The sequence below is a fragment of the Salmo salar genome, chromosome ssa28 (assembly GCF_905237065.1).
Source record: "Salmo salar chromosome ssa28, Ssal_v3.1, whole genome shotgun sequence".
In the NCBI taxonomy this organism is placed as follows: Eukaryota; Metazoa; Chordata; class Actinopteri; order Salmoniformes; family Salmonidae; genus Salmo; species Salmo salar.
The window spans coordinates 28,189,038-28,215,585 of record NC_059469.1 but is presented as its reverse complement, the minus strand read 5'-3'; the positions used below and the strand labels follow the sequence as shown (position 1 = coordinate 28,215,585).

The following is a 26,548-nucleotide window of genomic DNA, read 5'->3' as shown; positions in this document are numbered from 1 at the left end:
AATGGGCCAAAATTCACCCAACTTATTGTGGGAAGCTTGTGGAAGGCTACCCGAAGCGTTTGACCCAAGTTAAACAATTTAAAGGCAATGCTACCAAATACTAATTGGGTATATGTAAACTTCTGACCCACTGGGAATGTGATGAAAGAAATAAAAGCTGAAAGAAATCATTTTCTACTATTATTCTGATATTTCACATCCTTAAAATAAAGTGGTGATCCTAACTGACCTAAGACAGGGAATTTTTACTAGGATTAAATGTCCGGAATTGTGAAAAACTGAGTTTAAATGTATTTTGCTAAGGTCTATGTAAACTTCTGACTTCAACTGTAGGTAATATCACCTCCACAACATTTTCACTTCAGCTGTAAATAGTGGAGGCCTGTCTCAGTCTCCAGTATTTATGCTGCAATAGTTTATGTGTTGGGGGCTAGGTTCAGTCTGTTATTTCTGGAGTATTTCTCCTGTCTTATCCGGTGTCCTGTGTGAATTTAAGTATGCTCCCTCTAATTCTCTCGCTCCCTTTTTCTCTTTCTCTTTCGCGCTCTCTTCTCTCAGAGGACCTGAGCTCTAGGACCATGCCTCAGGACTACCTGGCCTGATGACTCCTTGCTGTCCCTAGTCCACCTGGCCATGCTGCTGCTCCAGTTTCAACTGTTCTGCCTGCGGCTCTGGAATCCTGACCTGTTCACTGAACGTGCTACCTTGTCCCGGATCTGCTGTTTTGGACTCTCTCTCTACCGCACCTGCTGTCTCTAACTCTGAATGATCAGCTATGAATAGCCAACTGACATTTACTTCTGAGGTGCTGCCCTGTTGCACCCTCTACAACCACTGTGATTATTATTATCTGACCCTGCTGGTCATCTATGAACATTTGAACATCTTGGCCATGTTCTGTTATAATCTCCACACAGCAGAGCCAGAAGAGGACAGGCCACCCCTCAGAGCCTGGTTCCTCTCTAGGTTTCCTCCTAGGTTCCGGCCTTTCTAGAGAGTTTTTCTGGCCACCGTGCTTCTACATCTGCATTGCTTGCTGTTTGGGGTTTTAGGCTGGGTTTCTGTACAGCACTTTGTGACATTGGCTGATGTAAAAAGGGCTTTAAAAATACACTTGATGTCACGTCCTGACCAGTATAAGGTTAATTGGTATTGTAGTTTGGTCAGGACGTGGCAGAGGGTATTTGTTTTATGTGGTTCGGGGTGGTGTTTTGGAAAATAGGGTGTTTGATTTAGTGTTTCCGGGGTTTTGGTTTATGGTCTGTGTGTATGTATTTCTATGTGTTATCTAGTTAGTTGTATGTCTATGTTTGGTTAATTGGGGTGGACTTCCAATTGAAGGCAGCTGTGTGGTGTTGCCTTTGATTGGAAGTCCTATATTAGTTGGGTGTGTTTGTTTGTCTAATTGTGGGAGATTGTCTTTGGATTTGCTGTGTTGCCTTCAAGGCTGTCATTTTGTCGTTCGTTCTCTGTTGTTATTTTTGTGTTAATTTTGGATGGAATAAATGTTCAAAATGAACAACCGCATGCCTGCTGCGTTTTGGTCCTCCTTCACCGACGACAACTTTTGTGACAGAATCTCCCACCAACAAAGGACCAAGCAGCGGAAGAAGGCTGGCGAGGTAAGGGAGACCGAGAGGCACCCCCAAGAATTTTTTAGGGGGGGGCACAAGAGGAGTTTTGCGGGGCAAGAATGGAGCCCCAGGCCAGCTCCCCGCACTAGCATGGAGGTGCGTGTTCACAATCTGGTACGCCCAGTACCAGCACCACGCACTAGCCTTCAAGTGCGTAAACCCAGCCACGCCAGTCAACAGTCACCGGAGCTGCCCGCCAGTCAACAGTCGTCATCAGAGCTGCCCGCCAGTCAACAGTCGTCATCAGAGCTGCCCGCCAGTCAACAGTCGTCGTCAGAGCTGCCCGCCAGTCAACAGTCGTCATCAGAGCTGCCCGCCAGTCAACAGTCGTCATCAGAGCTGCCCGCCAGTCAACAGTCGTCGTCAGAGCTGCCCGCCAGTCAACAGTCGTCGTCAGAGCTGCCCGCCAGTCAACAGTCGTCGTCAGAGCTGCCCGCCAGTCAACAGTCGTCATCAGAGCTGCCCGCCAGTCAACAGTCGTCATCAGAGCTGCCCGCCAGTCAACAGTCGTCATCAGAGCTGCCCGCCAGTCAACAGTCGTCGGAGCTGCCCGCCAGTCAGCAGTCGTCGGAGCTGCCCGCCAGTCAACAGTTGCCGGAGCGGCCAGACTGCGCTGAACTGCCGGAGTGGCCAGACTGCGCTGAACTGCCGGAGTGGCCAGACTGCGCTGAACTGCCGGAGTGGCCAGACTGCCCTGAACTGCCGGAGTGGCCAGACTGCCCTGAACTGCCGGAGTGGCCAGACTGCCCTGAACTGCCGGAGTGGCCAGACTGCCCTGAACTGCCGGAGTGGCCAGACTGCCCTGAACTGCCGGAGTGGCCAGACTGCCCTGAACTGCCGGAGTGGCCAGACTGCCCTGAACTGCCGGAGTGGCCAGACTGCGCTGAACTGCCGGAGTGGCCAGACTGCGCTGAACTGCCGGAGTGGCCAGACTGCGCTGAACTGCCGGAGTGGCCAGACTGCCCTGAACTGCCGGAGTGGCCAGACTGCCCCGAGTGGCCAGACTGCCCCGAGTGGCCAGACTGTCCCGAGTGGCCAGACTGTCCCGAGTGGCCAGACTGTCCCGAGTGGCCAGACTGTCCCGAGTTGCCCGACTGTCCCGAGTTGCCAGACTGCCCCGACTGTCCCGAGTTGCCAGACTGCCCCGACTGTCCCGAGTTGCCAGACTGCCCCGACAGCCTGGAACGGCCTGAGCCGGAGCCACCTCCAGAGATAGGTGGGTTGGGGAGGGGGGGTGTAGCACAGTGTCGTCGTTGACGGCAGCCACCCTCCCTTCCCTCCCTTTAGTAAGGGGGAATTTTCTTTTTGGTGTTGCTTGGGGTTATTTTTGTTAAGGTGCTTCCGGGGTTAGCACCTTTAAGGGGGGGGTACTGTCACGTCCTGACCAGTATAAGGTTAATTGGTATTGTAGTTTGGTCAGGACGTGGCAGAGGGTATTTGTTTTATGTGGTTCGGGGTGGTGTTTTGGAAAATAGGGTGTTTGATTTAGTGTTTCCGGGGTTTTGGTTTATGGTCTGTGTGTATGTATTTCTATGTGTTATCTAGTTAGTTGTATGTCTATGTTTGGTTAATTGGGGTGGACTTCCAATTGAAGGCAGCTGTGTGGTGTTGCCTTTGATTGGAAGTCCTATATTAGTTTGGTGTGTTTGTTTGTCTAATTGTGGGAGATTGTCTTTGGATTTGCTGTGTTGCCTTCAAGGCTGTCATTTTGTCGTTCGTTCTCTGTTGTTATTTTTGTGTTCATTTTGGATGGAATAAATGTTCAAAATGAACAACCGCATGCCTGCTGCGTTTTGGTCCTCCTTCACCGACGACAACTTTTGTGACACTTGATTGATTGATTGTTGCATTATTGATGTTGATTCATGTGCACTGTCCCCTATAAATACATAAATACAATAAAATAAAACATTTGCATGTCCTTTTATACATTGTTATGTTGACCTTGAACGCTGTACACCAGTTTGTTAGGTACACCACACGGTTCACAAATGGTTCACGCCTACAGACAGGGAAGGGGATACCTCGTCGGTTGCACAACTGAATGTATTCAACCGAATGTGTCTTCTGCGGGGGGCTGCCTTAATCGACATCATCGGCGCCCGGGGAGCAGTTGTTGTTGGGGTAAACTCCCTTGCTCAAGGGCAGAACTGTCGCTTTTTCCACCTTGCCGTCTCAGGGATTCTAAAAAGCAACCTTTCAGTTACTCTCCCAATGCTCTAACCGCTAGGCTACCTGCTGCCAGTGAGTGACATGGTCATGGCTATATAAAACAGGCAGACAGGCATCGAGGCATTCAGTTACTGTTTAATTGAGCGTTATAATGGGCAAAACAAATGACCTAAGCGACTTTGAGCGTGGTATGATTGTCGGTTCCAGTGTCTCAAAAACGGTCGGTTCCTGGGATTTTAATGCACGACAGTGTCAAGGGTTTCCCGAGAATGGCGCGACAAACAAAAAACATCCAGTCAACAGTAGTCCTGTGGGCAAAAACAGCATATTGATGAGAGGTTGAAAAAGAATGGGAAGAATCGTGCAAGCTTACAGGCATGCTACAAACAACCACACCGGGTTCCACTCCTATAAGATAAACCTGAGGAATGGCTGGTCCGACGAATCCTGGTTCCTGTTGCGTCATGCTGATGGCAGAGTCAAGATTTGGTGTAAACAGCAGAGTCCATGGCCCGATCCTGCCTGGTGTCAACGGTACAGGCTGGTGGTGTAACGGTGTAGGGAATGTTTTCCTGGTACGCGTTAGGTCCCTTGATACCAACTGAGCAAAGTTTGAACGTTTCCAACACCTTGTAGAATCCAAGCCCCAAATAATTCAGGCTGTTCTGGAGGCAAAGGGGGGTCCGACCGGTTACTAGATGGGTGTTCTAATTAACTACCAATGTACTGAGTGCATAATGAAATGTATATTTATCATCAGCTTGGTATTTTAACACTGGCCAAGAGACTGACTGACATTTTAATTGATCTATGGCTCTGAAGCGTTACAGATTGTAACGGCCGTCATATGAAGTGGACCAAGGCGCAGCGGGTTGAGTGCTCATTTTAACTTTTATTTGAATAAACTTGAACACTTAACAAAAATAACAAAACGAACGACAGCTAAACAGTTTTGCAGGCTAACCCTAGCAGTGCAAAAACAACTTCCCACAAACCACAGGTGAAAAAAGGGCTACCTAAGTATGACTCCCAATCAGCAACAACGATGTACAGCTGTTCCTGATTGAGAGCCATACCAGGCCAACAAAGAAATGCACAACCTAGAAAATCATAGAAATACAAAACCAGAACAATACCCAAAAACACTGGAACACATAAAACAAACACCCCTCTTACATAATTACATATCCCAACAAACCCTGAACCACATAAAACAAACACCCCCTGCCACGTCCTGACCAAACTACAATAACAAAGAACCCCTTACTGGTCAGGACGTGACACAGAATGCGCAACAGAAAATTAAAGGTAATATCAGATTGAGCTAACATATGCAGTTTTTACCGTGAGTGCAGTCTCCACCAACGCAGGAACTTTGCCTTTAAATTTCAATCGCACTGTAAAGCTGAACTTCTGCGATACAGATTGAATAAAGCCCAAGTAATGCTACAGGGCACAGCTACTGTATGCACTTGAAATTCAAACTTAACTTCCTTATTCATATCCTCCTGTACTACACTTCCACAAAGCTTGGTTTGCATTTTGCATGGGCAGATTGTGCAGAGGGATGATGGATACAAATCCAGAGAGAGCACACATGACTTATAACCCAGCAGGTTGTTTCGGGTGGGTGGAGTTCGCCTGCGATTTCAAGCCATTTGTTGTGAAACGTTTCACTGAATGTATTGCTCTGAGCAAAGGCTAAGCCAAGCGAGCTGAATCGAGTGCAACCAGAGTCAAGGAAATCTAGCAATGTCCAACAAGCACAGATTCTAAAGACATGTTGCGCTTAGACATTGAATTGGACAGACGCTTTTAGAATTTACATTAAGGCATTGCCAACTAAGTCACGTGTGTTCAGTGTCACAGACTCCCCACTGTAGGTTCATATTGACAGGTTTTCTACAGATTTGTGGATACATCACGACACCCATCTGTTCACTTCCATTTTAAAACTAAACAGTCAATCAATATTAGCTTAATACCGTTTCAGGTTTTGTCTTTTCAATATCTCAGATCATTAAAATAAGATTAAGATTGTCAGGACATCCATTAAGGATTTGGGCTAATATGAACTTTATAACACACACACACGCACGCACACACACACGTTAAGGTTAATAAAATTATTAAACTAAGGGAGGGGCTGGATGAAATATAATCATTCTCTGAAGGAAGTTGATATACAAAGTGAACATGACTTCATTACTTGATTCCTTTTTGTGATATTTTGTATCATAATCCTAATGACTATATCAACTCTTTTAATTTTTTAAGAGGATCGAGGAGTATGGATTTTTAAACACCCTCGAGCAGGGTATCGCAGACCACTTAAAAAGGACAATAAGAAGTTCATTAAGCTTATGTGAACAGCCTGTGAATAGAAAATGAATGAGATGGAAGTCGCATAAAACCATCCAAGGATGGCTTATTTTATGTACAAACAGCGAAAGTGCTATGATGCACAGCAAAGTATGTAGTATTTCTAGAAACAGTAAGAGATCTAAAGCGATGATTAACACCAGTCTCTCTTAGCGACACTGCATGCCCTACATATTAGCCCTGTAGTGAAACTGCAGAACTAAGGCCTACACCTTTAAATCTGTACAACAGTCTCTGTCTTTAGCTTTGGTAAGTACACAAACCCATGGAAAACACAACTTAACACATACTTAAAACACAACTGAACACATACTTAAAACACAACTGAACACATACTTAAAACACAACTGAACGCATACTTAAAACACAACTGAATGCATACTTAAAACACAGTTGAACGCATACTTAAAACACAACTGAACTCATACGTAAAGCACAACTAAACACATACTTAAAGCACAACTGAACGCATACATAAGGCACAACTGAACGCATACTTAAAGCACAACTGAACGCATACCTAAAGCACAACTGAACGCATACTTAAAGAACAACTGAATGCATACTTAGAAAACAACTGAACGCATACTTAAAGCACAACTGAATGCATACTTAGATAACAACTGAATGCATACTTAAAACACAACTGAACTCATACTTAAAGCACAACTGAACGCATACTTAAGCACAACTGAACGCATACTTAAAGCACAGCTGAACGCATACTTAAAACAACTGAACGCATACTTAGAACACAACTGAGTACATACTTAGAACACAACTGAACGCATACCTAAAGAACAACTGAATGCATACTTAGAAAACAACTGAGTACATACTTAGAACACAACTGAACGCATACCTAAAGAACAACTGAATGCATACTTAGAAAACAACTGAACGCATACTTAAAGCACAACTGAACGCATACTTAAGCACAACTGAACGCATACTTAAAACAACTGAGTACATACTTAGAACACAACTGAACGCATACTTAAAACAACTGAATGCATACTTAGAACACAACTGAACGCATACTTAAAACAACTGAATGCATACTTAGAACACAACTGAACGCATACTTAAAACAACTGAAGGCATACTTAGAACACAACTGAACGCATACTTAAAACAACTGAATGCATACTTAAAACACAACTGAACGCATACTTAAAACACAACTGAATGCATACTTAAAACACAACTGAATGCATACTTAAAACACAACTGAACGCATACGTAAAGCACAACTAAACACATACTTAAAGCACAACTGAACACATACATAAAGCACAGCTGAACGCATACTTAAAACAACTGAATGCATACTTAGAACACAACTGAACGCATGTACTGCACTATACTGTGATGAGGTAAGCACCAGTGCATTGTCTCCATCTCCAATCAGGAAGAGTTACTCTTTGTCAGGCCATATGCATATGTCAGGGATTTATCTCTAAATATTTTCCCTCTCTGATCAGGCCACATTCAGCATCTGCACAGAATCCCTTCCAGTCTATCTGTCTGCAGCTAGTTCAGTACCAGATTAAATGAGACCTCAAATCCATTGGCATGCTGTTGTTCTTTTTGCATCTGCATTAGGCCACTTTCTTTCAGCATACAAAATGGCAAAACACAATAATGATAATAATGATAACGATAAACATCATCACCATCATTATATATCAATAATAATAGTAGTAGTGGTTTTACTATAGCTACTCCACATTCTGCTATTTGTGCAAGCCCAGGCAGTCCATTGGTCTGCTATTTGTGCAAGCCCAGGCAGTCCATTGGTCTGCTATTTGTGCAGGCCCAGGCAGTCCATTGGTCTGCTATTTGTGCAAGCCCAGGCAGTCCATTGGTCTGCTATTTGTGCAGGCCCAGGCAGTCCATTGGTCTGCTATTTGTGCAGGCCCAGGCAGTCCATTGGTCTGCTATTTGTGCAAGCCCAGGCAGTCCATTGGTCTGCTATTTGTGCAAGCCCAGGCAGTCCATTGGTCTGCTATTTGTGCAAGCCCAGGCAGTCCATTGGTCTGCTATTTGTGCAGGCTTAAGCAGTCCATTGGATTTCATAGACATGACAGTAAGGGGCTACGGTGCCTTCAGAAAGTATTCATACCCCTTGACATTTTCCACATATTTTGTTGTGTTACATTCTCAATTTAAAATGTATTCAATTTAGATGTTGGGGTCACTGGCCTACACACAATACTCCATAATGTTATACAATTATGTTTTTTTTTACTAGTTAATTCAAAATGAAAAGCTAAAACGTTGTGAGTCAGTACTGCCCTACCAATCAAACAGGCAGTAACTGCTCATAGCGCGGAACTGAGAAAAAGGGCTTTTATTTACCCTTGTTTCACAGTAACTTTATACAGGTACTGCTTTCATGACCCCCATTTTCTCCAAAAACACAATACAATAGAGGCAGGATACTTGTCCACATGATTAAGCATGTATTTAATGTAGCAAAAATGACATTAACACATTTTTGACCAAATGAGCAGTTACTGCTTTTTTGCTTGGTAGGGTAGAATAAGTATTCAACCCCTTTGTTATGGCAAGCCTAAATAAGTTCAGGAGTAAAATTGTGCTTAACAAGTCACATTATAAGTAGCATGGGCTCGCTGTGTGTGCAATAATTAACAATTAATGACTACCCCATCTCTGTACCCCACACATACAATTATCTGTAAGGTCCCTCAGTCGAGCAGTGAATTTCAAACACAGATTCAACCACAAAGACCAGGTAGGTTTTCCAATGCCTCACAAAGAAGGGCACCTATTGGTAGTTGGGTAAAACATTTAAAAAGCATACATTGAAAAGCATACAGCTTACTCAGTTGCCAGAGGGGAAGGCCATTTTTCTCCAACTGCATTGTTGGTTAAGGGCTTGTTAGTAAGCATTTCATGGTAAGGTCTACAACTGATGTATTCGGCGCATGTGACAAATAAAATTGTATTTTATTTTATTTGAAACCGCTCAGGGATTTCACCATGAGGCCTATGGTGACTTTAAAACAGTTAATGGCTGTGATAGGAGCAAACTGTGGATGGATCAACAACATTGTAGTTACTCCACAATACTAATCTAACTGACAGCGTGAAAAGAAGGAAGCCTGTAAAGAATAAAAATATTCTAAAACATGCAAGGCACTAAAGCAATACTACAAAAAATGTGGCAAAGCAATTAAGTTCACTTTTGTCCTGAATACAAAGGGTTATGTTTGGGGCAAATCCAACGCAACACATTAATGAGTACCACTCTCCATATTTTCAAGCATAGTGGTGGCTGCATCATGTTATGGGTATGCTAATAATCATTAAGGACTGGGGAGTTTTTCAGGATAAAAAATAAATGTAATGGACACAGACAAAATCCTGGAGGAAAACCTGGTTCAGTCTGCTTTCCACCTGACACTGGGAGATGAATTCACCTTTCAGCAGGACAATAACCTACAACATGTTCCGGAGTGGCCGAGTTACAGTTTTGACTTAAATCTACTTGAAAATCTATTGCAAGACCTGAAAATGGTTGTCTTGCAATGGTCAACAACCAATTTGAAAAAGCTTGAAGAATTAAAAAAAAACTTATGGGCACAATCCAGGTGTGGAAAGCTCTTAGAGATTTACCCAGAAAGACTTACAGAAAGCTGTAATCGCTGCCAAATATGCTTCTATAAAGTATTGACTCAGAGGTGTGAATACTTATATGTATGTAAATTAGATATTTCTGTATTTCATGTTCAACACATTTGCTAACATTTCTAAAAACATGTTTTCATGTTGTCATTACCGTGTATTGTGTGTAGATGGGTGAGGAAAATATATATTTAAACCATTTTGAATTCAGGCTGTAACAAAATGTGGAATAAGTCAAGGGCTATGAATACATTCTGAAGGCACTGTATATGCTACATAAAAACTTAATAGGCTTCTCTTTACCTCCTAGACTTCTGCTTGCAACAGCAGAATGCATGTTACATCTGCGTCATTATACTAGGTGCTATGCATGGAATCACATTGAGCGGGTGCTGTCTAACACTTTCTATTAATTAAGTAAGTAGCCTTGGCTTGTGCAAGACGGTACGGCTCATAGAAGCAGGAGCCTATCTGCCGTTTCTGTAACATGAGGCAGCTTGATGTACAACTACACCCCTGGATAGGACACTAGTCAATCACAGGGCCTTACCCCCAATCTATCTCCTTAATACTGATTGGCAAGCAGAGAAGCGCCAGATCCCATTTTAGAGTCTTTGGTTTGACTTGACCAGGGAATCAAACTCCCAACATTCCAATCTCAGTGTGAACACTCAAACCACAATGGCACTGAGTTGATCAACACTTTCTATTACCACTCACATCATTTACTTTGTAAATACTGTAAAACCAAGGTAAATACAAGGGAATCGAACTGGCTTGCCTAGTTAAATAAAGGTTAAATAAAATGAATAAATAAAATTGTTAAAAAATTTCAGCAGCAAAAGTTTATCTTCAACCTCTTTATGCAAATAGTTGTGTTAATCATCTGTTACTTAAAGCTTTCTGCATCTAATTAAAGCCATTCCGTTTTCACTTGGAACACAAGTATTTTGAGATTGCCTTTATTGATTGCAGGTTCCCATTATTCACTTCAACACCCAGAGGATGCCCTCCGTACCAACCTATCGGCATACTTCAAACCTGGTAAGTGCAACATTGGCAACCACGGGGATGCCGTTTAGCCTGCATGTCATTACCAATGTTCACTTGTTTCAGAAGTTTTGAGTTAATTGTCTCTTTTATGGCAAGATAGACTCACTGTGGTACTTTAATGTCACGACTTCCGCCGAAGTCGGCTCCTCTCCTTGTTCGGGCGGTGTTCGGGGGTCGACATCACCGGCTTTCTAGCCATCGCCGCTCCATTTTTCCATTGTTCCATTTGTTTTGTCTTGTTCCCTGCACACCTGGTTTTCATTCCCTAATCACACTGCATGTATTTATCCCTCTGTTCCCCTCCATGTCTTTGTGTGAAATTGTAATTGTTATGTGTTTCGTGTGTATGCGCTAGGCTGGGTTTTTTCCCGTATTTTCAGTGGTATTTCACGAAGGTTGTTTATTGTAACATTTGCTCATTTTGTTGGGACTGTTTCGCGCCTTGCACTTTATCCTTTGGCTGGAGGTTTTGACACAGTGGCGTCTGTCTGTTTTGTTGCCTCTACCCAACTAAAGTGTGCGCCTGTTCACAACTCTCTGCTCTCCTGCACCTGACTTCTCCGCCAGTAGCGCTCACCGTGACATTTAAGTACAGTTGGGAATGAATGAATGCCTTTATAACACCAATAGAACTATTCAGTGGGTACACAGGAATGTTCAACACAACAAAACTAAAATGTGTAGCACAAAAGCACAAAAATCTATATACTGAAATAAGCTGTCACGTCAGCATGTACAGTGCCTTTAGAAAGTATTCATACCCTTGTCTTATTCCACATGTTGTTGTGTTACAGCCTGATTTCAAAATTGATTAATTATAGTACAGTAGTAGCAAGCTATCAAAGTTGAGCTCCGGTCCTCCTTCTCATCTTCGCGCTGTCCTTCTCAAACTGAACAGAACATAGGCTATAGGCTAGCCCGCACGCAAGAGAGTGCATTTTTTGGACTAGGCATTCTAAAAAAATATTTTGGGAAAAAAACTTTGACTCTCCTCCTGAACTTCCACCTACAGAACTTCCACCTAACTTCCAACTTCCCTACACAGCACTGCCATTGGTTAAGCAGCACATAAACACGCTGTTGATCAACAAGAGCAGAGCAGGCCGAGCTCAGGGTTGGAATATCCACTGCAGTGTGTGATGCTGCCTTGTTTTATTTACTCCATCCCAGCATCTATCTTTGAAATGTAACTTTGTTCTGAGCTTCTCCCAGCATGCACTTCATAGCCTATAGCCTATAGGCTATGGATTATTTTATGGAGACCACACTAAATAGTCTATAGGTGCAATTGATATTGCGCGCCCAGCGCAGAATCATAGATGAGGGGCAGCATCGGGCACACATCAATATATAGCTTAATAAGCAAATAATTGTAAAACACTGAGAAATATTGAAATGTCATCAATTGCAAATTATATGACCCTCCTCTAGACTAGATATTAAAAAAATCTAAACCGCCCCCTTGACTGAAATTGAAAAAGCCTGATCCTCCCCCATTTTCCTCCAGGTAACCATTTAGTAAATTTCGAACCGTCCCTAATTAATAACTTAACCGTGTTCAAAGGAAATTCAATGTCTGATTTTTTATTTATTTTACCCATCTACTAATAGATGCCCTTATTTGCAAGGCATTGAAAAACCTCCCTGGTGTTTGTGGTTGAATCTGTGTCTGAAATTCACTGCTCGACTGAGGGACCAAACAGATAATTGTATGTGTGGGGTACGGAGATGAGGTAGTCATTCAAAAATCATGCTAAACACTATTATTGCACACAGAGCGAGTCCATTCAATTTATTATGTGACTTGTTAAGCACATTTGTCCTCCTAAACCTATTTAGGCTTGCCATAACAAAGGTGTTAAATGCTTATTGACTCAAGACATTTGAGCTTTTTCATTTTTTCATTTTAAACAAGTGACAAAAATCTAAATGGAATCAAATTTAAATTCAGGCTGTAACACCACAACATTTTTAAAATGTCAAGGGGTGTATATTAACTGTATATTAACAACTTGACATTGCTAGCGCCACACAGGATCACTAATGTTACAACAATACAGTAGTACTAAAATCAAATGAACGCAAAACCAAGTCATTGTTAAGAAATGTTCTCAGATCACCACCCAGTAGACCTACATAGAACATATGGGTAAGTAAAAGTCTGTTACCTCATTTTCAGGTTTCCTGGCTGTGGTTGTCCGTCATAAATAGAGACGATGTCACAGTCCTCTTCAAGAGCAAAGGTGTGAAATGACAACTGTATCCTGTTTCGTTCTCCTGTGATGATGATCCAGGTACAGTTGGCATAGTTTGGGTAGCCGTGAGGAAAGCCAGGACTCTCTATCGTTCCATTTAGTCCTTGTGCAACACCACCACAAGTTTGACCTGAGGATAAAATCAAAGACAGACATAAGATATAATATGGATCTTTTAGATGACCAATCTAAGAATTTACACGCTGTAAATTCGGGAATATTATGCATGACTCAGGTGTGAAACAGCTATATATTGTTCTCAAATATGCCACTGAAACAGCATTTCTGTAGCACAACAAAGCACCCCCTCCATTACCCATTGGAAGCCTCAGGCCTGAACACAAGAACCTCTCTTCACAAACATTAAATATATATGTGTTTGGGTATGTTGACATATGCAAATGTATGGTAAATTTTCCTCGGTGCTCCATTTCACATGTCTCATCTCTCGCTGTGTCATATTGTGAGCAGCATAGGGGGACCTTCCAATATCTTGGCTTATTTATGATTGAAAAGCAGTATGCATGAAAGCGGAGTAATTTTGTATTGTTAACTAACGGACCCAAACTGAAAAGGTACCCAAACCCATTGGCCTTAATCATAATCTTACCTGGAGCAGAAAGAGAACTTGCAATCACTATTCAGAACTGTTCTCCAAGGTGAGAAATACAGCACACACAACAACGCTTGCACACAGCATGATTATACCAAGTCATTATACCTCATCAAAGAGGTGTAGAATCTTTGATGAAAGGAGATTATGCCATTGTCCTTTCAACCTCACAAGCTTTGCAATGAAAGAGTAACAAGGTTAAATCCTGCCATTCTTTGCCAAGAATCATTAGCTTAAAGTAAATAGAGTGTTTCTGCATGTAGATGTCAAGCAATGATTTCAATTAAATATGCTTGTTGCTAATACTCCCAGGCAGACATTTGTGTCAATCCAAAACCACTCATAGAAAAAAGACGACAGTAGCTGTAAGGTTAGCGCAATTTTGTTTTTCTAAGAAGCATGTTGTTGTTGTAAGAACTGTTATGTCAGAAATATAAACAGTCCACAATTGTATAGACTAGAGCTCTACATTGATAAATAACAATGGAACTAAAAGCATGGAGGTCTGTTCATATGTAAGAAGACAATTTTTGGAAACAAATGAAGATTTAAAAAAATGCTGACTAATCAAAGCTTTGTCAACGCTTCTGAGACAATATTTTGATAAATATGTTTCCATCAAATTACAAAATCAGAAGACCTCTGAAATCATAAGCAGCAATAGAAACAGCGTGGGTATCGTTCCACATCTTTTATTTTAATGTGAAACTTTGCTAAACAAACAATAAACTACAAACAAAAACACAAACCGTGACGAAAGAGGTGCAACATGCAATAACTCTAAATAATCTCCCACAAACACAGGTGGGAAAAACAACTACTTAAATATGATCCCCAATTAGAGACAACGATGACCAGCTGCCTCTGATTGGGGATCATACAAAAATCCCAACATAGAAAAAAGAAACTAAACCAAAACAACATAGAACTAAATAAACTAGATAAACCCCCCCCCCCCCAGTCACGCCCTGACCTACTCTACCATAGAAAATAAGAGCTCTCTATGGTCAGGATGTGACAATCACTTCATGCCAAAACACCATTACTCAGAACATTAGTAATCCGTGAAGGACATGGAAGGTTAAAGAGGGTACTGGTAATTCAGCATTTTATGAAAACGTTTTGTTATGAATAAGATGGACATGTTATACCATATTTCTATGTAAAAGTTTGCACTTGTCAAAATGCTTGACTCTGTCAAATGTTTGGTGACAAATAAAACAGAAAGGGCTACAGTAGTTCAATAAGCTTGAGACGGTGTAACCATTTTGTCTCTCTACCATAGCACATTTCACACAAATAAATAGACAGTCTGCAGATGGGACATGCCATCTCTCCAATTTGTTGACACTCTTTGAGCACATCAAATGTGCCTAAAACATGCTCAGGCTGCAACCAGATGCTGCTTGATTTGTTTGATGCTGGACACCCTCAGACATCTGTATTCTGGTCCAATGCACTTTGTGTTTGTACTATAATACTGTAGGTTGGCATTTGGGTTCAGGACCATCTGTGTTGGCATATTTTCATCATCTTTTATTTGTTAGCATGACTGATAATCATAAGCTCAAATATAACTTGCAGGTCAAAAGCAAGTGCATTGTGGTTCATTACCAAAGTCACTATAAATCGCTTATTTGTTTTTCATCACAGACTGTTTTTCCCCCCAGTGCAACATTAATGAGATCCACAAGCAGGGATTCATTTTGTCAGGATAATACAGACTAATGCACTAGTTTGAAGTGACAGACAGTAGAGCTGCCTTTGCAGAGGTACAACTTGGTGTCGAACATGAAATACAGCCTTAATTGTGCCACTGATAGCACTCTGTATTGATTCATTAACATTATCACTGCAGTAGCCAACCTGTGGTCGATGGTCAATAAATTCCCACACTTTGCTTCCATAACAACCAAGCAGGGGTCAGCTTTTGAAATAGATAGCATTGAATAAACAGCCATATAACTCCATGAATAAAGAAAGAGAACTGACATCATGATGAATACCCAGTTGGTTGTTGATGAATACCCAGTTGGGGGAAGGGGGGGGGGGGCTTGTAGAAGCAATGGCAAATAATATTTTTATTAATGCACAGTAAACATGCTTCTAGAGGTCACTCCAGTGAGTGATCACAGCATGCATGTGTTAGAACAGGGACATCCGGAGCCTTTCAGATAAACACCAATCAGTACAGGACCACTTCTGCTGAAATAAGTTATCTACTTCACTGGCTTCATGGTCATCCCTTGGTGCAGTCCATAACAATTATCAATCTACAGACTATCAGTAACATTTCAACGAACAATCTACTAACCCTAACTCAAACCTTAACCCTTATCCTAACCCTAAACTCATCTCCAGTAACACCCAGTGACATCATCAAGTGATTTTAACCAATTATGAGTAGGCATTGCCTACTAATTGTCAACCAATTGGTTGATGATGTCATTGGAAACAGTTACCTTCTATCTCTTTTACTACAAAATATAGAAACACGCCATTTTCACATATTATGTTGATGTGGTGCTATAGATGATGATGAATATTTCCCTTTAACCCTAACCCTACCCCTGACTCTAACCTTAACCTTTAACCCTAACCCTAGCCCTGACTCTAACCTTAAGCTTTACCCTAACCCTACCCCTGACTCTAACCTTAATCTTTACCCTAACCCTACCCCTGACTCTAACCTTAATCTTTACCCTAACTCTACCCCTGACCCTAACCTTAATCTTTACCCTAACCCTACCCCTGACCCTAACCTTAATCTTTACCCTAACCCTACCCCTGACTCTAACCTTAACCTTTAACCCTAACCCTACCCCTGACTCTAACCTTAACCTTTAACCCTAACCCTAGCCCTGACTCTAACCTTAAGCTTTACCCTAACCCTACCCCTGACTCTAACCTTAATCTTTTCCCTAACCCTAACCCTACCCCTGACTCTAACCTTAATCTTTACCCTAACCCTACCCCTGACTCTAACCTTAATCTTTACCCTAACCCTACCCCTGACTCTAACCTTAATCTTTACCCTAACCCTACCCCTGACCCTAACCTTAATCTTTACCCTAACCCTACCCCTGACTCTAACCTTAATCTTTACCCTAACCCTACCCCTGACTCTAACCTTAATCTTTACCCTAACCCTAGCTCTGACTCTAACCTTAACCTTTAACCTTAACCCTACCCCTGACTCTAACCTTAACCTTAACCCTAACCCTAGCCCTGACTCTAACCTTACTATTTAAACCTAACCCTAGCCCTGACTCTAACCTTAATATTTAACCCTAACCCTACCCCTGACTCTAACCTTAATCTTTAACCCTAACCCTACCCCTGACTCTAACCTTAATCTTAACCCTAACCCTACCCCTGACTCTAACCTTAATCTTTACCCTAACCCTACCCCTGACTCTAACCTTAACCTTTACAATAACCCTAGCCCTGACTCTAACCTTAACCTTTATCCTAACTCGTATTCTAAATCTTAGCTTAACCCTAACCCTAGCCCTGACTCTAACCTTAACCTTTACCCTAACCCTTATTCTAAATCTTAGCTTAACCCTAACCCTAGCCCTGACTCTAACCTTAACCTTTACCCCTTATTCTAAATCTTAGCTTAACCCTAACCCTAACCCTAGCCCTGACTCTAACCTTAACCTTAACCCTAACTGTAACAGTGTAATGATGTTATTCTAACCTCTCATATAAGGTCAGAACCAGCTGTTAACACGAATAACATGGCCAGCTACTATTATCAGCAAATCTTCTTGAATCCCTTGCCATTTTGACATGAATTTAAGCTTGAAATGAGCATCTTTTGTAAAATTGAGAAATTGTTAAGCTCCAAGGAGATGTCAACATTTCAGCAACCATGCCTGTAAACATTTCCACACACATTTTAAGAAAATTCCATTATTGCAATTGCCATAGATTATCTAACAAATCTAACATCAAGCCAACCAAACAGAATCATATAAGGCAGAGGGTGGTTTCACATTGCAGTGTTCCAATCTAAAGTGTTTTGAGGCTTGTGATGTCATATAATTGCATTGATTATCACACATCCAGATTGTGACACTGCTAAGATGCAGCATTGTGAGTCATTGGAAAAGCAGGCGAATTGAAAATCCATGTTTCAATTACAGTGGACTATGATTCACTAACACAAAATCATGTGAATGACATTTGCAAAAGGGAGAAAAACTATCTCTTACATACATTATCATTTTAATGTTACCTTTATTTAACTAGGCAAGTCAGAAGAACAAATTCTTATTTACAATGACGGCCTACCCTGACCAAACCCTAACCCGGACGACGCTGGGCTAATTGTGCGCTGCCCTATGGGACTCCCAATCATGGCCAGTTGTGATACAGCCTGGAATCAAACCAGGGTATGTAGTGACACCTTTAGCACTGAGATGCAGTGCCTTAGACCGCTGCGCCACCAGGAGCAGCAATGATTGTTACCATTGTTTTCCCTAAATTCTTCTGCGAATGTCAAATATGACGTTGTTTTATTATGAAATGTGAAATGCTAAGCTTCTACATGACATTTTAATGTCATTTTTAAAACCCAGAGAAATGACGTTGCCATGAGCAGCACCACAGATATTGAGATGAGCGAGATACAACACTTTGCTCTCACATAATCACACACAGTATCTGTGCATGTGTAAGGGTTCGCTTCACTCTGTTAGTGTGGTAGCCACAGGACCAAAACAACAGCAGAGAAGGTGAGCCTTGCGCTACAACAATCTTAGTTGTTACGGAAATTGACCCACTATGATGTTTACTTTCTGCATCTTCGTCATATCGCTTAGTCTACCTTTTAGGTTCTCAGCTTCTTGTTCATAGGATGTATATACATGGCCAAAAGTATCTGGACACTCGTTCAAATTAGTGGATTCAGCTATTTCAGCCACACCCTTTGCTGGCAGGTGTATATAATCGAGCACACAGCCATGCAATCTCCATAGACAAACATTGGCAGTAGAATGGCCTTACTGAAGAGCTCAATGACTTTCAACATGGCACCGTCATAGGTGCCAAATTTCTGCCCTGGTAGAGCTGCCCCGGTCAACTGTAAGTGCTGTTATTGTGAAGTGGAAACGTGTAGGAGCATCAGCCGCGAAGTGGTAGGCCACGCAAGCTCACAGAACGAACCGACGAGTTTTGAAGCATGTAGCGTGTAAAAATCATCTATCCTCGATTGCAACACTCACTACCGAGTTCCAAACTGCCCCTGGAAGCAACGTCAGCACAAGAACATTTAGTCGGGAGCTTCAGGAAATTGGTTTCTATGGCCGAGCAGCAGCACACAAGCCTAAGATCACCATGCGCAATACCAAGTGTCGGCTGGAGTGGTGTAAAACTTGCTGCAATTGGACTCTGGAGTACTGGAAACCGCATTCTCTGGAGTGATGAATCACGCTTCTCCATCTGGCAGTCCGACGGACTAATCTTGGTTTGGCGGATGCCAGAAGAACGTTACCTGTCCGAATGCATAGTGCCAACTGTAAAGTTTGGTGGAGGAGGAATAATGGACTGGGGCTGTTTTTCATGGTTCAGGCTGGGCCCCTTAGTTCCAGTGAAGGGAAATCTTAATGCTTCAGAATACAATGACATTCTCAACAATTATGTGCTTCCAACTTTGTGTCAACGGTTTGACAATTCCCTCGTGCACAAAGCAAGGTCCATAAAGACATTTTTGGATGAGATCGATGTGAAAGAACTTGACTGGCCTACACAGAGACCTGACCTCAACCCCATCTAACACCTTTGGGATGAATTGGAACGCCGACTGCGAGCCAGGCCTAATTGCTCAACATCAGTGCCCGACCTCACTAATGCTCTTGTGGCTGAATGGAAACAAGTCCCTGCAGCAATGTTCCAACATCTTGTGGAAAGCCTTCCCAGCAGAGTGGAGGCTGTAATAGCAGCAAAGGGTGGACCAAGTTTGGACACACCTACTCATTCCAGGGTTTTTCTTTATTTTTACTATTTTCTACATTGTAGAATAATTATGAAATAACACATATGGAATCATTTAGTAACCAAAAAAGTGTTAAACAAATCAAAATATGTTTTATATTTGAGATTCTTCAAAGTAGCCACCCTTTGCCTTGATGATAGCTTTGAACACTCTTGCCATTCTCTCAACCAGCTTCATGAGGTAGTCACCTGGAATGCATTTAACAGATGTGCCTTGTTAAAAGTTAATTTGTGGAATGTGTTTTCTTCTTAATGCATTTGAGACAGTCAGTTGTGTTGTGACAAGGTAGGGGGAGTATACAGATGATAGCCCTATTTGGTAAAATGCTAAGTCCATATTATGGCAAGAACAGCTGAAATAAGCAAAGAGAAACAACAATCCATCATTACTTTAAGACATGAAGGTCAGTCAATCCGGAAAATGTCAATAACTTTGAAAGTTTCTTCAAGTGCAGTCGCAAGGACCGCAAGAGGAAAGGAAGACAGAGAGTTACCTCTGCTGCAGGGGATAAGTTCATCAGAGTTAACTGAACATCAGATTGTAGCCCAAATAAATGCTTCACAGAGTTCAAAGTAACAGACACATCTCAACATCAACATCATAGTCAAATAGCTGCAAATAAACCACAGCTGAAGGACACGAACAAGGAGAAGAGACTTGCGTAGGCCAAACCTTTGACTGGTACTGTGTGTATGTATATGTATATATATACACTGCTCAAAAAAATAAAGGGAACACTTAAACAACACATCCTAGATCTGAATGAAAGAAATAATCTTATTAAATACTTTTTTCTTTACATAGTTGAATGTGCTGACAACAAAATCACACAAAAAGAATCAATGGAAATCCAATTTATCAACCCATGGAGGTCTGGATTTGGAGTCACACTCAAAATTAAAGTGGAAAACCACACTACAGGCTGATCCAACTTTAATGTAATGTCCTTAAAACAAGTCAAAATGAGGCTCAGTAGTGTGTGTGGCCTCCACGTGCCTGTATGACCTCCCTACAACGCCTGGGCATGCTCCTGATGAGGTGGCGGATAGTCTCCTGAGGGATCTCCTCCCAGACCTGGACTAAAGCTTCCGCCAACTCCTGGACAGTCTGTGGTGCAACGTGGCGTTGGTGGATGGAGCGAGACATGATGTCCCAGATGTGCTCAATTGGATTCAGGTCTGGGGAACGGGCGGGCCTGTCCATAGCATCAATGCCTTCCTCTTGCAGGAACTGCTGACACACTCCAGCCACATGAGGTCTAGCATTGTCTTGCATTAGGAGGAACCCAGGGCCAACCGCACCAGCATATGGTCTCACAAGTGGTCTGAGGATCTCATCTCGGTGCCTAATGGCAGTCAGGCTACCTCTGGCGAGCACATGGAGGGCTGTGTGGCACCCCCAAAGAAATGCCACCCCACACCATGACTGACCCACCGCCAAACCGGTCATGCTGGAGGATGTTGCAGGCAGCAGAACGTTCTCCACGGCGTCTCCAGACTCTGTCACGTCTGTCACATGCTCAGTGTGAACCTGCTTTCATCTGTGAAGAGCACAGGGCGCCAGTGGCGAATTTGCCAATCTTGGTGTTCTCTGGCAAATGCCAAACGTCCTGCACGGTGTTGGGCTGTAAGCACAACCCCCACCTGTGGACGTCGGGCCCTCATACCACCCTCATGGAGTCTGTTTCTGACCGTTTGAGCAGACACATGCACATTTGTGGCCTGCTGGAGGTCATTTTGCAGGGCTCTGGCAGTGCTTCTCCTGCTCCTCCTTGCACAAAGGCGGAGGTAGCGGTCCTGCTGCTGGGTTGTTGCCCTCCTACGGCCTCCTCCACGTCTCCTGATGTACTGGCCTGTCTCCTGGTAGTGCCTCCATGCTCTGGACACTACGCTGACAGACACAGCAAACCTTCTGGCCACAGCTCGCATTGATGTGCCATCCTGGATGATCTGGACTACCTGAGCCACTTGTGTGGGTTGTAGACTCCGTCTCATGCTACCACTAGAGTGAAAGCACCGCCAGCATTCAAAAGTGACCAAAACATCAGCCAGAAAGCATAGGAACTGAGAAGTGGTCTGTGGTCCCCACCTGCAGAACCACTCCTTAATTGGGGGTGTCTTGCTTATTGCCTATAATTTCCACCTGTTGTCTATTCCATTTGCACAACAGCATGTGAAATGTATTGTCAATCAGTGTTGCTTCCTAAGTGGACAGTTTGATTTCACAGAAGTGTGATTGACTTGGAGTTACATTGTGTTGTTTAAGTGTTCCCTTTATTTTTTTGAGCAGTGTATATATATATATAAAACAAGAAGCTTATGAGTTATAGTTATAGGTGCACAGTAATGATTTAACTACACTTCCTATTTAAATAACATTAACCATGTCTTCTGTCTCTCTCCATGCAATGCATTTTCACTCATATTTTTACACACCCACACAAATACTATAAATAACAGTAGCACAAAATCACAATCTGTAAGGAACACATCAACAATGCATATCAGGAGCCAGAGCAGGGATAAAATAATGTATCTTTTGATGCATTGTTTACATTCAGTTACAGAGTGGGAAAAAAGGAAAATTAAGGATTCTCCCAGTCCATAGATTTAAAAGGTTTGTTGATAGTAGGTTGGACTTAAATAATCACCATGGCAACCGTGAAAGGAACCAAGAGCACATATCACAGGAGATGCCACCTTCCAGACAAATGCAGGCATTTTTTACCTGCAAACCCTGCTTGCACTGATATCATCAGCCTTCTCTAGCTGATCAATTCAAGGTTTCCAAGGTGACAAGCTTAACGTAAATCAAAGAGACTATGAATAAATAAGGTTTGCTTTTCACAAAATTCAAAACAGTGCAGAGGGGGGGGTTTGGGGGGACAATGTTTTTTGGTCAGCATGAATATGTGGACGTCAGGGGTAAGCAGTCCTGATTTTGCTGGTTTGGAGTACAGAGGCATTTGGGCCTGGACATTTGGGCCTGGACATTTGAGCCTGGACATTTGGGCCTGGACATTTGGGCCTGGACATTTGAGCCTGGACATTTGGGCCTGGACATTTGGGCCTGTACATTTGAGCCTGGACATTTGAGCCTGGACATTTGGGCCTGGACATTTGAGCCTGGACATTTGGGCCTGGACATTTGAGCCTGGACATTTGGGCCTGGACATTTGGGCCTGGACATTTGAGCCTGGACATTTGAGCCTGGACATTTGAGCCTGGACATTTGAGGCTGGACATTTGAGCCTGGACATTTGAGGCTGGACATTTGAGCCTAGACATTTGAGCCTGGACATTTGAGGCTGGACATTTGAGCCTAGACATTTGAGCCTGGACATTTGAGCCTGCTGAGGCGAGTCAGGTACTTTTTTATTTATTTATTTTTATTGAACCTTTATTTCATTTGGCTTTATTGTAGTTTTACAACATCAAATAATGTAGTTGTAATCATCTAAAACGATACTACAGTATATCTTAATTTCCATGGAAGGTGATAGAATAGTGTTTTTGTTACCACACGTTTTTCAGACATGATTTATGACATACTGTACTGTGCACAACCAGGAACATTCTACATTTCCAGCCGTTGTTTCACATTGTTAGCTGTAAGTTAGTATCGCGTCACCAGACTACATAGTTTCATATTAGTCTACATGTAACTTTGGCCGAGCGAGATTAGCTGTAGGTGAATGCTGTTTCACGCTGGGTTGCATGCTAGCGGAACAGAACGTCATATGTGAAGTTGACAACAGAGGTCACAGGTCCGTCCCATGTCGATTCAATGATAACAAATTGTTCTACAAGCTAGAACCTCCCGAAAACAGGTTAAACACATAGTGACTCAGCTCAGGGCACTGCCAGCTATATGTCACACCTTGGCATATGACCCAGTGGCACATGTCTTTGCACTTCTACCAAAGTGATATCCCTCCAAAGACATTGTTCTATTGTACACAAAGGTTAGATGAAAAGGTTCACTGAACTGGCGCAGCCACAGATTTTCTTTTGACATTACATGCAATTTAACAGATAGCAAGTATTCTTTGCCTTATTCCTCAACAAAGTGTTAGGAGACAAGATTCAAGCTTAAATATGTTAGTGTTCATCTTCATAATACTGATTGTGTTTGATACTGAACGACACTGCTCTAGATCACTTCACTGTTTCACAGAGGAATTTTCACTCACTAAGTTCACATATAAGTCACGTCTTCGTACCATTGTCTCCCTCAGCCTTATCAGCCACAACTTCAAGCCCTCCCTCATAATTTCTCACAAACTGGAAGAGAGCTGATAAACAAATTGTTGGCAAGATGAATAATGATGTATTGTTAAAAGCCTGCAATGCCTATTGCCTGAAGAGTAATGCATCATTTCTGGGCCAAGTTTGTTAGAGAGCCACGTTTGACTTTGTTTTATTTAGGATATGCGTCACACTGTGACTGTAAAGTCTGAACATAGACCCAGCAAATGGTAATGATACTGTATAAGATAAATAGGTCATCCGTTAACCAGGCCAGAATAATATCATTTACAGCTATATAACACTAAGGAAGGCATTTATAACGTCTGGATCTTTGTAAACATTACACCAAATGGAGGAAGAATGCTATCACCCCTGGCCCTTTGATCCATACTTTTGTTTGCTCAACTCAATCATCAGCTATTGTATTGAACCTTTTTAGTAATACTACAGACTTCATTAAAGAGGCAATCTGCAATTGCTACATCCATTTTTGGACGTATAAATTAATGATATGTACCCATTGAGTCTTGAAAAATACAACTTATGAATGCCTCATGAGTTCAACTGTCATAACCAATCAGAACCCCAAATATTATCTTGTTTACATCCAATGTCAATAAAAAAAGTAAATGTAGTCAAACACTTGCCTCAAAACATGGTTAAAACTATCATGTTGATATCATGGATGGTCAGTTCATCCATTGCTCTGTCTATGAATTTGAGAGAGGTTACATGTCTCAAGCCCCGTCCCTCAGCTTGTTAGCAAAACAGGCGCAGGGATTATGCTTTGCTATTGTTTCAGCTGCTGATTGCCCCTTTAATCTTCACTCAAAACTTCCAAAATAGATTGTATAGGAGTATCCAAACATAAATATCTTGCTCTGTTATCATTGAGATAATTAGATGAGCCAAAAATTCATCAAGAAATGCTTTTTCACATTGACATTATCATATTATGACATTATCACATTATCACATTATGACAATTTGACATGATCACATTATGACTAGCACATTATCACATTAGGATTGATCATATTATGTCATTATGACAATATGACATTATGACATAATGACATTGTGATTTATCACATCACATTATCACATTATGGCATTACGACATTACGACATAATGACATTATGACACTATCACATTATCACATCATCACATTATCACAAGGGTGAGGCAGAAAGGAGAATTAAATTAAGAGGCTTTTTCTGGCATGCCTGTTGACTCCTTTTAGAATGACTTCAGGTCATCTGAAACATCAAACCATTAGAATGACACAAAATAATCAACCAGTCTTAAGGTAAGTCCATCAGTATGACATCATAGCTAAATAAACTAAACCACAACTATGCATGTATGATAGTAGGATGCATTTATCAACTCACACATTCAAATTGAGGATGCCTACAAAAACAATAGCAGTGGTAAGAAGCTTGAGCCAATGCAGTATGATTACTATCATCCTCTGTAAAATTACCATCACTGACACAAATGTGTAATCTAAGTCATGAGTACCATATTTAAATTGGCTTCATTCCATTTATACTGTGCATAATGTACACTGTGTGGCCGGGCCCATTTTCTGAGTCCAATGACATAGTTTAGCTCATCGCCGAGATTACAATCAACATGCTAATGCTATTGCATAAGGCGACAAAGATGTTAATTTCCAACTAAACAGGAAATTATAGATTATGTTTGTTGATAAGGCTAGCGTTAATGCTATGGGGAGGGGCCATGCATTTGTCTTTTGCTTTGTCAGAAGTGAGTTCCCAATGTTCATACCTCTGTCTGTATGTATGCCATGTTGTTGTACTCTATCTTACAAATAACACCACCAGTCTCATCAAATATTTGCATAAATTCTGAAATCATCCATGTAGTATAAATGCATCAAAAAATGTAAAAGAGCATTTTAATCAGACAACAAAATGTATCCACTTACGGAAATACATGGACTTCAAATAACTCCCTTATTGCTATGATTAACACCATTTAAAAAAAGTATGGAGCAGTGTCATTCCATTACACTGACCATAATTACAACAACTTTGTTTGACAATAGTCTCCAGTACATTTGATTTTGATGAATAATGCATTTAATTGAGATAAACTTCCTAGTTAGCTGGCACATTTCTATTGTGATCTATTACATTTGATAATAGAGTAGCATTGTTGTGGAAGGCTGTTAATATTATGTTAATATATCAACATATTTTTATCATTTCAATCCCTTTAAAGGCATTTTCGCTTTCGCCATGCATGTGATCCCATCAGATCCTCTATAGACTCAGTCCGGTGTCCATTTAATGACATCCTCATTCCATTGTTCAAACTCCATTCTTCTTCCTCCTTCTTCCATCCATGTATTGCATTATATGGATGCTCTATGATGCTGTTTCATGCCATTACATGATCTAGCGTACATGCAGGGGCGCAACTTTGGTTTTAGAAGTGGGAGGGGGGGCATAGCTTTTTTTTATCCAGTGGGATAAACATAGCCTAGCCGACCACTCGGAACCGTCTG

At 41.8% G+C, this 26,548-nt stretch overlaps 1 protein-coding gene across 1 annotated transcript in view; it reads right to left on the bottom strand.

Annotated features, from left to right (window-relative positions):
* The window catches only part of LOC106589815 (CUB and sushi domain-containing protein 1), a 517,802-nt gene that overhangs the window by 368,713 nt on the left and 122,541 nt on the right, over positions 1-26,548 (bottom strand). The window contains exon 2 of the mRNA XM_014180185.2: positions 13,061-13,277. Within this exon, the coding sequence (XP_014035660.2) occupies positions 13,061-13,277 (217 nt within the window). The remainder of the gene's footprint in view (positions 1-13,060; positions 13,278-26,548) is intronic.